This window comes from Monopterus albus, unplaced genomic scaffold, assembly GCF_001952655.1.
Source record: "Monopterus albus unplaced genomic scaffold, M_albus_1.0 scaffold19.1, whole genome shotgun sequence".
In the NCBI taxonomy this organism is placed as follows: Eukaryota; Metazoa; Chordata; class Actinopteri; order Synbranchiformes; family Synbranchidae; genus Monopterus; species Monopterus albus.
Window position 1 is genome coordinate 279,511 of NW_018127899.1, and position 15,613 is coordinate 295,123.

The window sequence follows — 15,613 nt, forward strand, 5'->3', positions numbered from 1 at the left end:
ACGCTCGCCCAGTAGTGCCCACATGGCAGCTGGACGCATGCGCAGAGGCAGGGGGTTCAATAATGAAGTGAGCCTAATTCCTCTGAGCAGCCTGGTGCGCAAACTTGGACGCCGACTTAAAATAATGTCGTGTCGCGCACAACTAAGCGGTCTCGTCAGTGAAAGCGAGTCCTGGGACGTGCGGCCGAGTTTGTAAATGTGTTTCATCGAGTCTGACTAACTCCCCAGCCTTGTTTTCTTGAACTCTTGCTGTGGTAATGGCCCGCAGTGGCTGAAGTGTTTTGATCCAGTGACAGCCTGCAAACAGCAGGGAGAGCTGTGCGGCGACCACGCTGCATTTGATAATGAGAGCTTCCAAGGAGTGAAGGAAGTCTTGGAGCTGATTTCACAGGACGAGAATATTTTAACGCAGGTATGTTTACTTTTTATTTCAATCACAGACGTGGTTTTACTCTGCCAAATAACAGGTCAGTGACAGTTTGTCATAGTCGACTTCGGTTCAGTCTGATTCATTTAATGATTTTTTAAAATAAGTAATTAGCAAAGCGTGTCTTAATTTAAAACGTGTAGAACAAGGTTTATCAGCTGTTTGTATTTCACATCTGACAACATTGGCAAAATTATAAACTTCTTTGATATCTTATATTGTTGTCAGAAGAGCTCATTTTTAAGCCGCTGTCCATGTCTCACGTGACTCAGTTTGGGATGGAGTCCAAACTTAAACCCACCACGACAGGTTAAACGTCCTTAAATAGATTTTGATCTTCCTACAGATTTCATGTAAAAACAACATGATCTTATTGCCAGTAAATTAACCGGAATTTAATCTATCCCGTTCGTGTAAGAAATAGGTTTCCATGATCCGTTTCAAGAAAATGTTATTTGATAAAAAAAACAAAAAACATTTGGCTTTAATCTGATATCAATGTGCAGCCTGGTCATCTGTAAGTGCAGATCAGTGCGGTTTCCACATCTTTTTACCCAGATTTCATCAGTGGACAGATGGAGGATTGTATGGCTCTGTGTGGCCACGGTGCTCTGCCCCACACCTCCGTGGTTCCACGGGTTTTCTCTCCATCTCTCATCTTATCCCACGTGGAGTTTGTGTTTATATTTGATATGTAGGAAACGCGGATCTACGGCCGGACTCTCAGGGCTTGAATGGCCTCCGGCTATTGGCCTGTGCCTAACAACATGACAAGTTACGCGCCGACTCAAAATCTGATAGGGCCATCTGCGCCGTAATCTATACGGATTAGATTTCACATTAAGGACTCATACTTAACCAACGCGCATTAATGCGCAAGCGATGGATGAACGGGATTTGATGTGTGGAGATATGGGGAAGATGATAAAAGTCCTGCACATAGAGACAGAAAAATTATTGTTCTGGCACCTTTTAAAATAAAACAGGAGTTTGACCATTTAGAATAAACATTTGAAGTAGTGTTGTGTTATTTGTAAGAAGAATAGTAGATTGGCGTTTATAAAAATACAAGTGTAAGGGGTTTTTGTATGATCCATTAAATTCTGCCATTCGGTGTCATACTTTTTTCTTTATTTCTTTGTTTGTTTCTGTCTTTTATTAGTTTTATGTTGCAGGATCATTATCGGTGTTTTAGTGAGGAGATAAGACATCTCTGTAGAATTTGGCTTTGGAGCGGAATCTGATCACATTTTAATTTATCATTGTGTTGCAGTGAGAAGGCTTCACACCCTTCATTTCTTTCTCTCTTTCATTTTAATAGCAATAAAAAAATGCATCAAGACATTTGTGGTTTTTCTTAAATATTTGTATTATAGGTACCTGGTCCATATATTCTAGATATTTTTTGAATTACGCACAGAAAGATTCCCACTAATAAAAGTTGTGTGTGTGTGTGTGTGTGTGTGTGTGTGTTCAGTGTTGCTGCCGAGAATAGTAAATGTGGTTCAATTAAATCCAGAGTTAAGTGAGAAGGAGAATCTGCATCTTCCGTTCGAACAGGCATTTGACAAGATAAATCCTTAACTGTGTCATCTGAGATCGATTTGTGCGTAAAACGATTGTCAGTGAGATATGAGTCGAACCGAATGTGACTTTTCACTACAACCTCTCCGGCCAAGCAGCAGTCTGCGGTTTGTTCAACATATTCCTCTCTTCGGCTTTTATAGCGTGAAATCATACCGCAGTGTAGCTGGGCAGTCCACTTTCAAACCCTCCGCCGTCCCATATGTGTTTCTTATGTCGCTGTCAATAGCCATAGTGAGAAATCTAATTCTCTCTTCTGGGACGCTGAAGGAAATGACAGGCGTTATTGATTTACTGTGCAGTGTCAGGTAACTACTGGGAGGCTTTAGGGCCGTGAGAGGCAGCCGTGTGTAGTGGGATACAACACGTAGAAGGTGAGCAAAAGCGGCTGCTCTTCAGCCTGTAGCACAATTTAAGAACATTTAGCCAGTTTTGGCTTCTGTTTTTAAAAGGCCAATATGCTATAAAGGCTCCACTTTGATGCCTTTCACTTTTCAGTATATTCTTTACGTTTTCTGCCTATTTGTCGTGTCGTCCGCTACATCCCCTGCTAAAGAGGTTCTATATCATGGAGGGGGAGAGTGAAACGCACCCAGACACAGGGCTGCTTCTGCCCTCCGCAGAGGTGAGAGAGGGAGCGACAGAGAAGGGGTGAGGGAGGCTTGGTCTCAAATCAATTCACCTGAGAGACGCATTATTGTCTTCGGTTTCAGGCGAGGAGGAGCTGAACGCTATGAAAAATTAAAAGGATGCCAGTTAGTTTAAAGGCTCAAGCCAGGAAACTCCGCAGCGCACGAGCACGCAGACACGCGCGTTTTTTTTTTTTTCATGCTTCGCGGGGACTTTACGTTGACTCGTAACCTGGAGACTTAACCGCTAACTTGCCTCACCCCAGTCCGCCCTCACCCCAAAACTCAGCGGTTGGGACAAATAGGTCGCCATGAAGAAGGCGAGTGTGTGAATGTGTAACAAGTTCCCACAATGCATGTAAAACCGGGCGCGCGCGCGCGCACACGCCGACTTGGGTGTTCATACCATGTTTAAGGACAAACCTTTTCTAGAAGAGTAAACTGGACATATTCACACATACAGGCTATCACATACACAAATACACCGATATATACACAGATGCAGTGGTGGAAGAAGTACTGTGATTGTTTACTTAAGCAAAAGTACCAAAAAAAAAAAAAAAACAGTGTACAAATAGTCTTACAAGTAAAAGTACTAGATTCTAAATGTTCCTTAAGTAAAAGTACAAAAGTAGTATCATCAAAAGATACTTAAAGTACCAAAAGATAAAGTACTCATTATGTAGAATGGCAGTGATGTATATCATGTTTGTGTTGGTCAGGTTGGTAAAGGTGGAGCTGATGTTAACTGTCTATTTGAATTACTGCTGGGTAGCTGTTGAATTTCCCCACACATAAAGTCTTATGATTATACTGTATTTTTTTTGTAGTTAATCTGATTCTGAAAAGTAACTAGTAGCTAAAGTTATCCAATAAATGCAGTGGAGTAAGTTTTTGCTGCAGTACCACAGTGTAAAATATTCTGTTACAAGTAAAAAAGTCCTGCATTCAAAATGTTACTTTAGTAAAAGTCCAAAAATAATGGCATCATAATATACTTGAAGTACTCGCATTGTGGAGAATGGCATTTAACATTAATGTATCATATTACTGTACTATAGTTATTGATGTATTGTTGTGTACATCATATTTAATGTTGCAGCTGGTAAAGGTGGTGGGGGTATTAACTGGCTTATACTGTGAAGTACCACTGGGTAGCTTGTGAGTTTTCCACCAGAGATACATAAAATCTTCTGATTATGCTTTATTTATCTGACCTTGAAAAGTAACTAGTAACTAAAGTCATAAAATAGATGCAGTGGAGTAAAAAGTAAAAGATTTGTCTCTAAAATGTAGTGAAGTAGAATTATGATGTAGCACAAAATGAAAATACTCAAAGTACAGATACCTCAGAACTGTACTTAAGAAAATATACTTGGTTACTTTCCACCACTGAACATCTAGTCACTTAAGATGAAGTGAAATAGAGCAAGTGCATACATAAAAATTGAAAGTAATTTTTTTTCCATGGGCAAAATTAGCTGGAAACGGTTCAGTGGCACTCCTTAACACCCTCGGTGGGAACCACAGATCTAGTGACAGGGAAGGACTTTTGTGTTGTGCGTGTGAGTGCGTGTCTTTGCAGCCTACTCTTTTGTTCCGTTGTCAAACCTTCCTGACGGCCTTTGCACAATATAGCTTAGAGGAGCCATTTTGTTCCATTCTGTTGGGATGATGGCATTGTCTCCCATTGTTTTTGACCGGGACTTTTGTTGCAGCGTCACTGCATGACAGTAGCAAAACAAACAAAACAATGTCTTCATTTTTCTGATTGCAACATCTTATCTGACTTCAGTTCTAGACAATCATCTCAGCCTCCAGACTCCTGCGCCAACCTGTCTCCTGTCTAGTATTAATAGGGTCACTCACTGTCTTCATGTGCTAGTCAGCCATGGTGTCTATGGTCCATAGGCAGCCAAGCAGCCATATCATTTACACTTCTCTATTTTCATTGTTGATATTTACTTCTGCAATTATCTCTCCACTTCACCCTGGGCTGAAGATGATATGCTGAAGTTAATGCTGCCGCTTCCCTCCTTCGGTCTCCTGTTGCTCACACATAAACACATCGACAGAAGGTCTAACTGACAGATGCATGCAGACATGAATAAGGAAAATAATACAGTATGGTGGGTGGTATCAGCATTAATGTGACTGTAAGCGATTGTATTTGGCAAATACATGGGCAAGTGTTTGAAGTGTTCTTTCCATCAACATCCCTGCAAAACAGATGGTACAGGTGATCGTTTACCATTAAACCTGTGCACAGGTAAATTAAAAAAGGTGACTTTTTCATTTTATATCCACTGACCCACATCTTATTTTCTAATTTTTTGTCCCTTTGAATGCAGTGGATCACAGCGCAAGAACCCATGGAGGCCTCACAGGACCTCAGCGAGCAGATGGTGAGTTAAAAGCTACTGTATGCATTTGTGTGTGTGTGTGTGTGTGTGTGTGTGTGTGTGTGTGTGTGTTCCTTGTATCAGCTAGACATGTCTGAGGTATTGGTGCAATGGATGTGTGTCTATGCATGCGTGTGTGGTAACACACAGCAGATGTGGATCCGTGAGTATACAGTAACCATATGGCAGCAGTCAGAGTGAATGACACTTGGACATAGACAGCAATTTAAGAATAGTGTGTGCGCACGCACGGGAGTGTGTAGGTGAATTTGTTAATATAGGTCTACATGCAATTTAAGCAAATCCATAGTCATGAAAAAAAAAACTGATTAACTAAATGAAGTGTATTTTTGAATCTATACCATGTCTTTTAGACCTCAGCCATGCACGATGGCACACACACACACACACACATGCACACACAGCCACAGGGTTTGTAAGTGTCTCAGCACAGCAGGCTGTTTTTGCGTCATGCGAGGACAGCGTCCCAGTTCTGCTTGTTTAAAGATCAGGCTGTATTGTTGGGAAAATGATTTTGGCGGCGAGCAAGGTCCACTCGCATTTCAAAGTCGTTAGTCAGCCACCAGAACAGGTGTAATTTCATCTCCTCCTCCTCCTCCATCAAGCTTAGTTCTCTCTCTCCCTCTGACCTGCCAGCCTCGACAGTAATAATAGCACAAAGTGGGGCAGAGCACATGAAGTATGTTGTTTTTCTCCCACTTTTTGTGTTGCTCTGTCAGACTCGCCCTGGTTTAGATTACAGGCTGACCCCAGCGAAGGAGTGTCACTCACGTTTGTGTGCATGTACGGTACCGTACATGCACACAACCAATGCAAAACACAGAGAGAATTATTAAGAAAGAAGAAAAGTAGAAAGAGGACCATCCATCTTGTATTGCTGCCATCCGAACATCAAATATTGATATCCATATTCCACAATTACTTCACCTGCTTTAAATAGGGCGGTGATATCATTTATAATGTGAATTTGAGCTGCAGCTCAAAGACATTGATTAATTGTTCAGGTTGGAAATAAGAGCTCAGAGCAAGGACAGAGATTTTAATCATTCCACACAGACTGAGATTTGTGACTTCTGGAAATGTTTGGTCTAGCTTGGTCATTTAAATGTGTTTTAGTCTAGTATTTATTTTTTATTCCGTATTTGGTTTCACTGATGTGATGAAGTTTTGGGTATACAGTGTATAGTCTGCATTCAGTTTACAGCTTTAATTACCAGGTTTAAAGGAACACAATCTAAAATGAAAGCACTGTTTAAAAAAAAAAAAAAATCCTATGTTAATCAGGTTATGATTTGGGTCTAGTTAAAATATTTTGGAGAGGTGCACCAGTGTTATCTCTGATAACAATGGGGAGGTCATAACTGTATGTAAGGCAGGGTGACATGTTCATTGTATAAGAAAATGTAATCAGTGAACTGACAAGGTTAGCCAAGCAGGTACAGCTATACTTAACTGCCATGTAGGAATGCAACTATTGATTATTTTCTCAATTAAATGATGAATTGATTGGTTTGTTAACTGTTGGAAAAAGTGCCCAAGTTGACACTTTCAAATGTCTTGTTTTACCCCACCAATGCTCCAAAGCCCAAAGATTAATAGCAGAGAAACTGAAGTAAACAAGAAAATAATTACAACTGAGGAGACGAGATCAATCATTTGGAATTTCTAATAAAAAAAAAATTCTTTCCAGTTATGTGCTTTATGTGCTCTCACTCTGATTACAACTGAAACCTACAGAGTGACTGACAGCTTTCACAGGCTCATTCTAAATTTAACTGAAAATGGAGGTTTTAATTTGTAAATGGGCTCAGTAGTTGCAATTAATTTCCTTGGAATGCTTTCCACTTGTTTAATATTTAAACTCAATGTGGCTAATTCTTTCCACGCACCGCTTCACTGAATTAGGCATTTCTCGGGTGACTAAGAAAACAGCGTGGACCTCACACACAAAGTTTCGGGGAGTTGTCTGCTGATACCTGATACACCCACTCCTCCCTTCTACCCTTTAAAGTCCCCACTGTCGCTTACTTCCTCCACTCAGTCTTTTCCCACCACATCCATTGTGTGTCATCTGGGTTATGGTCAGGTGTCCCCTCTGGCCGCCTGCCTGCCGAGGGCCAGCCTGCCGTCTGGGGTCCTCAGGGAGCGCTGGAAGGAGCCTGAGGCAGGGCCAACAGTGGTTCGCCCCATAATGCTACTTTTAGCTTGTTTAAGTGTCTCACTCCACCTGTTATCCTTTGGAGAAAAGGGGGTGACTGTTGTTGCTTTTGAGCGATGCTTGGGAGATGATAATGAAGAGACATTGATGATGGTGTTTGGATCAAATGTTACATTCTGAATTTAGGATCAGTTAGTTTAAACATAAGCAGATATTTAGTAAAGAGAGGCCAGCATAAGTTGCTGAGTACACACTCACAAACTCCACACAGATTCATGGCTCTTGATCCAACAGAGCCCCGAGTCTCCAGTCTGTTGGCTTATGGAGGAAGCAGTGAGAGATGAGGGGAGCGGTGGTGTTTGTTGATCCCGGGGAGCCTTACAGGATTTAAATGTATGGCCCTGAGATGGAGGAGGAAGAAAAAGGGATGAAAAAAGAGGGGGGGAAAAAGGTTCTTTTAGCTGTAGCCTTTTCCTTTGGTGCACTGGGAGAGGCCCAGAGTATGGCAGCTGTCCCAGTTTGTGTGTGTGTGAGATAGAGAGAGAGAGAGAAAGGCGAAGAAAGAGAGAGAGACCAAGTTAGAGGAGGAAAAGGGTCAGGTTGCACCCCTCTTTCACCCCTACAACCCCATACAGACACATTCACACAAACTTACATGCAGCAGCAGTAGCTAAATACGAGCGCAGCCCAACCCTGATTGCCCTGATCGGCGTCACAGACAGTCAGTTCAAAATCTGCCCGACGACAAGGCATGTAGACAGATTATAGGAGTGTGGAGTGTAACAGCTACCCCCTAGCATCATTTTGGTAGGCTGGCAACCTTGTTGTGGCACCGGGGTGCACTTCAATTTCAGCTTAGTGTACAGCGATTCTTGTAAGATTTAAGTTTAGTTGACAGCTGAGTGTTGAGAGCAGGTCAGACGTCTTGTCACCTCCGTCTAAAGCTGAACTGAGAGAAGAGAAAGTTTCAGACACATGTGAATGAAATAGAAGTCATTATTATGGTTGATAACTTGGGCAAAGGAGATGTGACATGGATGAGATTAAAAAAAAAAAAGGAAGCAAAATGTGTATTGTGCCAAAAGGGCTTTAACGCAACAGGAAGATGTTGATGATTATATGCTAAACGAACATGATTGATCAAGTTATAATAAGTGATGCTGGGAGCCTAAAACCAGTGATTCCTTCCAGCCTACATTTCTGCTGTCAGTCATCCTGGTGAAGACAAAATAGCCGGCTCCTGTGGTCTTAGCTGCTCTGGAGCTGCTGCTGCTGACAGGACATCTGTTTCTGAAGACAGACAGCCAAATGCGGGTCGGAGTCCGTGTGGATTGAACGAAGAGAACGCTTAATTTATTCTTACAAACCACAGCGGCTAACTAGTGGCTGGCCGTATTTAGCAGACAGACATGATTGTGATATTGATCTTGTCATCAAAAATTTGGTAAGAGAGCAAATAGGCAGATTTTCCACCATGATGGTCCATTTTTACAGTGTAACATACTCTGGATTACAGTACCTTAACGAAGTATTAGATTCACCATCAAAGTGAACTGGCAATTTCTGAACTTTTCCCAGGCTCTGCTGGATTTTGAATACCTGCTGTGAGTACTACACATAAAGAATCCCATATCAAATGTGAAAAACCCCTTTATTTAGACATTTATCTAAGACCAAAACAACTGTCTATCATCAAAACCTATTCAGTTCTTAACTTTGGCTCAGATCATTTGCAACTCATATATAAAAGAGCTGAGCGAGAGTCTGCACAGTGAAGCAAAGTCAGCTAGGTGTGAGGTCAGCAGGTCACAGACAGCCTGCGAGCCAGTCATAGTCTGACAGAGTCAAACCCCCCAAACAGACTGGAGAATCCATCTAGAAACCCAGAGCAACCGGCGTGGGCTTTCTAGAGGAACGTACCAGACAGGAAACCACAGGATATGTGTGCCTAAGTGTCTGCCATGTGTGAGTGTGTAGGTGTTGCTTTGTCTGTTATACACATACGCTTTCTGTGGTGTGGGACGGCTGAGGTCATCTGAGCGGAGACCGTCTCGTGATGTGACCATGCTGGTTTAATGGAAGTCAATCAGGGCACAAGATTTCCTGCCAAGATTCCTCACTGTATTGATTAGTCAGAGTTTTTAATGCAAATCATAGTACTGCCAGATGCTATTTCACAGTACTGAACATTTTAGCATGATAAATTCTTAAAGAAACTACAGCAGAAATGACACTGAATTCAAACTCTTCCAAAAATTAGAAGAAACAGATGTAGTCAGTAAAGTAGTTAAAGATTTTATTCTTAGCTCCCAGCAACTTCCTTAAATAGAGTCCTTGATAGAGCAGTCTAACTTTTATTCGGCCTAGTCTTCTGGCCAAATGCTCATCTGCCATTGGTTACAAAAAAAAAGGAGCATATTTCCTCATTTTATTGGGAAAGAAATGAAATTGCACCAATTGTGCTTTGGTAATAGAGGAACCTGCCAGACCTGCCTGCTGCGAGAACTTCCTCTGCCGCTTTGCTGGGAGATTGGATTTCTCTCTCTCCGTGGTGAAGAATCAGAGAGGTAGCAGAGGGGACGCCAAGGCCAGCCGGGCTGCAACCTGTGTCTCTGGGCTGAGCTGATACTTCAGACTAAGGCTGCAACTAATGATGGTTTTCATTATTGATTAGTCCACTGATTCATTTTTTTATTTTTTAATTAACTTTATTTCTCTTATATCTGCTCTATATTGTTTGTTCTTGTGATAAGGTGTGTAATGTTTTGTCAGAGCATCAGTCCAAAACTCAAAGATATTTAATTAACAATTAAAAACAAAGCAGCAAATGTTCTAGTTTAAGGATCAGGAACCGACATGTCAGGCATTTGTGCTTGATAAAGAAACACTGAACCATTATTATCATTATATGTAATGTGTATATATTTTTAATCAGATTATCGGAATTGTTGTCAGCTAGTTCTCTGTTGAGCCGCTAATCGATTGGCAAATTATTTAAGCACAAAATCTCTTTCCAAATAACCGATTTGAAATTTGCCTCGTGTCTGATTCAGAAATGCACAGATCTAAATTTCTGACACAAATTTGAATTCCTCAAATTAGGGTGTCTCCAATATGGAACACTGATCTGGTACAGGAGTGTTTTCCCCAAATGTAAAATCTGTGTATCTCATTAGATAGAACTCACTTGAGGTATTTTTATGTAATGTAACATGAGGCCAGGGATTGCTGTGATGCCAAAAAAACAGAGTCAGCAGGCCACTGTGACTCAGTCAATATAACTGATAGCAGAAATAGAAAAATTTGATAATGACCTTGGTGAAGAAATGTTTTTTTTGTGTGTGGATCTGTCACATCATGGCTGATATCTAATCCTCTTGATAAGGTCAGTATGTGGCGTATTGGATCTGTACAACCCTAATCTGAGTAACAATAACAGCCTTTTAGGGGAGCTCTGTCTAAATGAGAACAGAGACACTTTATAATCATTAGAATCTCACATTACACCATATTTTTATGGTTTTTAAGTTTAGATTTTTACAACAGGGCACGGTGATTTTGAAAAAGACGAGAGTTAACGTTAAACTTTGCAGGTTCATATTGATGTACAGTATATGTTTGTGGCAGTATTAACCAATGAAGGAAAAACTGCTCAGATCCCTTACTTAAGTAAAAGTAGCAATACAACAGTTTAAAAATACTGACGCACTTTACTCTCCCTATCCTTGAGTTTTGAATCTTCCATTCTGTCTGTATTTCTGTCCCACCATCCCTGTCTCTGCCCACATCTTCATCCCTTCCTGCGTCTCTCTGGCTAGAGTGATGATTCAGGGCCCATTGTAAAGTCAGCAATCCAATACAGAGCCAGCCCAAGAGCAGAGGGAGGAGGTGGATGATGCAGGGAGGGGAGTTGAGAAACAGAAGGGATTATGGGTGTTTTCATAACCAGGTCCATGTCGTCTAGAGCCCAGGGTGCTTTGGCACCCTTACCTGTCCTGTGCTTTACCTGTTGCTGTCATTCTCTAATTTGGCCTATGGACTGGTTCTCTTTGTCTGCCTTTACCTATATCGTTCCCACACCCTGGAGCTCTTCACCATCCTGTTTTTTACTTTCCACCCTTCCCTTTGTCCTTCTCCACATTGACGTGCATTCCCTTCTCCCTCAATCTGCCTTCCTTTTTCTCAGACATATGGTATTGTGAGTGATTTTATTAAGAAGATGGCATTAAGTGTTTCAGGCCCTGGTATGAGGGAACAGCTTGCAACTTCTGAGACATTCAATTCCTGTTCGCTCTCCTCGGTGCACAGGACAGCAGTAACTCCTAATAATCCACTGTATATTGAATCTTAGAGCAGATGGTGTGTGTGTATGTGTGTGTGTGTGTGAGAGACCATACCTATTTGTCTTTTGAAAGTTTTCTAAGGATACCTACCTTATGTTGTACCTCTCACATGCACTGTGATGTCATGAGCAGCATTATTTAACAGGCAGCTGGGAGGCCATTCATCATTTAATTAAAAGCGTCTGAAAGGGATCTGAGGCCTAATGAGATTAGCTTTAATAATTGATGCTGCTGCTGCTGCTACAGACACGCACTTACACACACACAGGCCCACAAACACACACTCCAGTTATGACCACCACGGACACACACACTTAGGATTAGACTCCATCTTAACACACAAACACTTGCAAGTACAGTTTTTGCTTTTCAGTTCTTTGCTCACACATGCACACACACACATGCATCTCCCTTCATGATGGGATGTGAAGGTGTTCGCGGGGGGATTGGTGGACTCAGAGGGGGGAAGGCTGTGGCATGGGGGCTGAGCGAGGGGTGCGGTAGCTGTGGCTAAGGTTGGGGTGGGGAGGGGGGGGGGGGGGGGGGGCAGGGCGGAGCCAATCCCGGCCGGCAATAGCAGCAGAGGGGAGCTCTTACTTTTCTAGTCCGCTGGTTCTATTCTCCATTTCATCAAGTTGAACACTGGTGTCCATATAAATACCAGTGGGTTTATTTGTCTTAAGTGTTAGTTAATCCTTCAGCATCCCCTTCACTCCATTTATTAAGGCTTCTTACACTCACTGTATATCTTCTTATCTCATCTCTTCAGTTTCATTCATTTCTTTATTTTTTAAGGCTGCACCATTTTATATTATAAATGTAGAATTTTATCATTTTATAAATTTTTCTAGAATGCAGCCTGACGTATATGGTTTGTCCTTAAAATGCTGATGACAGCAACTTGCTTTATTTACAAGATTCAGCTGCTGCAATAATATATTATCTTATTTTATCTCATAAAAAGGACTGCTACTGACTGCTGCATTGTCTGTTATGTACATTATTAAAAAAAAAACCAATTTATTGTTTAGTGCAGGACATTTTTTCATCTTCATTTTTTTAATATTATGATAAATACTGTATCATGGACTCTTTAGCGTAGCAATACTGTACTGTGGGTTTTTGGTATTGTTATATCCTTACCACTTATCCTGCAGAGGGTTGCGAGGTGGGGGGCTGGAGCCAGTCTCAGCAGACATTGGTCAGGAGGCAGGGTACACCCTGGACAGACCAGCAGTCTGTCACAGAGCTGATACATAGATGCAGACAACCATTCATATTTCCATTCATACCACTTTAGAGAACCTGGATGTCTTTGGACTGTGGGAAGAAACCAGAGTCAGTGGTGGAAGACGTCCTCAGATCCCTTACTTAAATAAAAGTAGCAGTACCACAGTGTAAAAACACTCTCTTACAAGTACAAGTCCTGCTTTTAAAATGTTATGTAAGTAAAAGTACAAAGGTATTGGCATAAAGTATACTTAATATACCAAAAGTAAAAGTACTCATTGTGCAGAATGGCAATGTTTACATTGATTTTCATTATATTATTTGATTATAACTATTGTGTACATCACATTTAATGTTACAGCTGGTAAAGGAAGAGCTAACTTTAACTACCTTTTATGCTTATAATTTGAATTACTACTGGGTAGTGGGTGGAAGTTACACTGAGGTTCAATAAATGTTATGATTATAGTGTTTTAACTGATTTGGAAAAGAAGCTGTCACATAGATGTAGTGAGTACAAAGTATGAAGTAGCACAAAATGAAAATACTCAAGTAAAATACAGATACCTCAGAATTGTACTTGGGTGCAGTACTTGAATAAATGTACTTAGTTACTTTCCACTTCTGGATGTATTTGTAATATTATATCCTGTATAATGTCAAAACCTGTACCTTGGAGACTGATCTGTGATTGCATTTGTGCTGTGACTCATACACAGCATGAACCTGGGAGTCACGTATCGACTCAGATACAGAGAGTCATTCATATCAATTATTTAGGACTGCCGATATTCACTTAATTGATTAATCATTATTTCAATAAAATGTTATACGGTTATCCATTCAGTTCATGCTATGATATTCCGTCCCCGATGCAAATATCGTACCTTTAGATATTTCTTATTGAGCTGTGTGTTTCTGTGCCGCTGAGTAGAGTGATTGCTTGTGTGTGTGTGTGTGTGTGTGTGTGGGCCTGGTCAGCCATGGACTGGTTTAGGTTTCCCCCAGTTGTTTTTTTAATCACTCTCATCAGATTAGCTGAGCAGGGGCAGTGGAGGCCAAACGCTTCAGAATTAACAGTGCAGAACCAGCCCGCACACACATGCATACACAAACATCCATCAGTGACTTTTCATTTGTCTCCATTGAGTAAAGCTGCATTAAATCATGTCTGTGATCCCCTCACTCTCTGAGACAATGAGGAGCCGATTTACTGTGAATGGCAGATATGAAGACCACCAGGATAGTGAGTCTTCACCACTTGTCCTCCCCAAACATTTACTACAAGTTGATTAAATAAAAATAATCTTTGGATTCTATTTTAATGCTATTTTTTGACTATATGTTCAACATGTAGTCAGCTGCATCTGCTGGACAAATAGCACTTGAAGAGTGAAGTTCAATACATACATTAGTGTTCTACAAGGGTTTACAAGTGAGGTGCAACCTCAGTAATGATTGGTTGTGTACTTCCACCCACAACCCAGATTCATTTGTAGTTTAAATTGCCACCCTGTAGCCCAGACTCTCAGTGGCTCCAGATCTGTCTATATGTGCATTTCTTTTTCAACCTGCTTGACCGCACACACCCAATAGCCCTTTTGAATTTTGCTGTAACTCCTTTGCTGTCTTGAATAGTGTAACATCTCTGTGCCATACACTGTAGCTGCAAGCAACTATGCTACATGTTGTGCTCTCATTTCGCAAGCTGTTTGTATTGTCTTTGGGCCCGAACGAAGAGGCGAGCATATAGTTTTAGCTCTATTTTTGTCCCCTTCTTCTCTCTTCGGGCTATTTGAAGACAATGGCTCAAGGACATGTGATACTTTTGGTGTAGAAACTGCATGTGAATATACTTTTGTTTTTTTGTGCCCTTTTAAATTGTGAGAAACACCAGTCAGCTCTTGGCAATTTCATGTGAGCATAGGCAGGTAAAGAGAGGTACACCTAGCTGTAAAGGGAGAGATGTTTTCTGGAGACTACCTTTTCACCCGAAGTCCTCCTCCTCCTCTTCTTCCTCCCACCTCCAGCTCTTCCCTGCTCCACAGACTCACCCTGTTCTTCCCTTTCACTCCCTCACTTCTTTTTTTTTTCTTTTATAGCTTCCTACTACACCTGAAAAAGGGGCATTTTTGTAGGCATAAAGAGAGGGATAGTTTTACACCTCCCCAGGCTGGGGGAACTGGGGGGGTGATGGTGGTGGGGGAGAGGGGGAGGCAGGGAGAGAGGAGGCTTGGCACACAATGTATTTTACATGAAAGGAAGGGGATAGAGTTACTACAGCGATAACCACTCATACAAATGGGGAGAGCAGAGAGCTTTGAGCAGGGGACAGGTAAATGGGTGTGTGTGTGTGTGTGTGTGTGTGTGTGTGTGTCAGAGAGAGAGAATGTGGAGGACAGATAGAGATGGAGGTTGTGTTTATGTGGTGAGTAACATCCTTCATAAGTGTCTTTTGTGGTTGACACACACCAGCCAGCGTCAGAGACAGGAATCAAATCAAATCAAATTTTATTTGTATAGCGCCAAATCGCAACAAAAGTAATCTCAGGACTCTTTACAAAGTAAGGTCTAGACCTTACTGTTATCAATATTATTACATAGGGAAAACCCAACAAATCCCCCTTGAGCAAGCACTTGGCGACAGTGGGGAGGAAAAACTCCCTTTAACAGAAGAAACCTCCGACAGACCCTGGCTCTTGGTGGGCGGCCTTCTGCCTCGACCGGTTGGGGTGAGTGGATAGAGGAGAGACAAAAGAAGAAAAGCAACAAGACACAACAATCAAACACTGATCAGGTCGATGTGGCCGGTGACTGCT

At 41.5% G+C, this 15,613-nt stretch overlaps 1 protein-coding gene across 7 annotated transcripts in view; it reads left to right on the forward strand.

Moving 5' to 3' along the window:
- Positions 1 to 15,613, forward strand: part of eya4 (EYA transcriptional coactivator and phosphatase 4) — a 48,917-nt gene continuing 33,304 nt past the window's right edge. For 4 of the 7 annotated variants that reach the window (XM_020593455.1, XM_020593456.1, XM_020593458.1 and 1 more), the window contains exons 1-2: positions 1 to 412; positions 4,992 to 5,045. In XM_020593455.1, coding sequence (XP_020449111.1) covers positions 5,013 to 5,045 — 33 coding nt within the window. In that variant the 5' untranslated portion in view covers positions 1 to 412; positions 4,992 to 5,012. The remainder of the gene's footprint in view (positions 413 to 4,991; positions 5,046 to 15,613) is intronic. The other 3 variants (XR_002274398.1, XM_020593454.1, XM_020593457.1) reach the window with 1 other exon arrangement.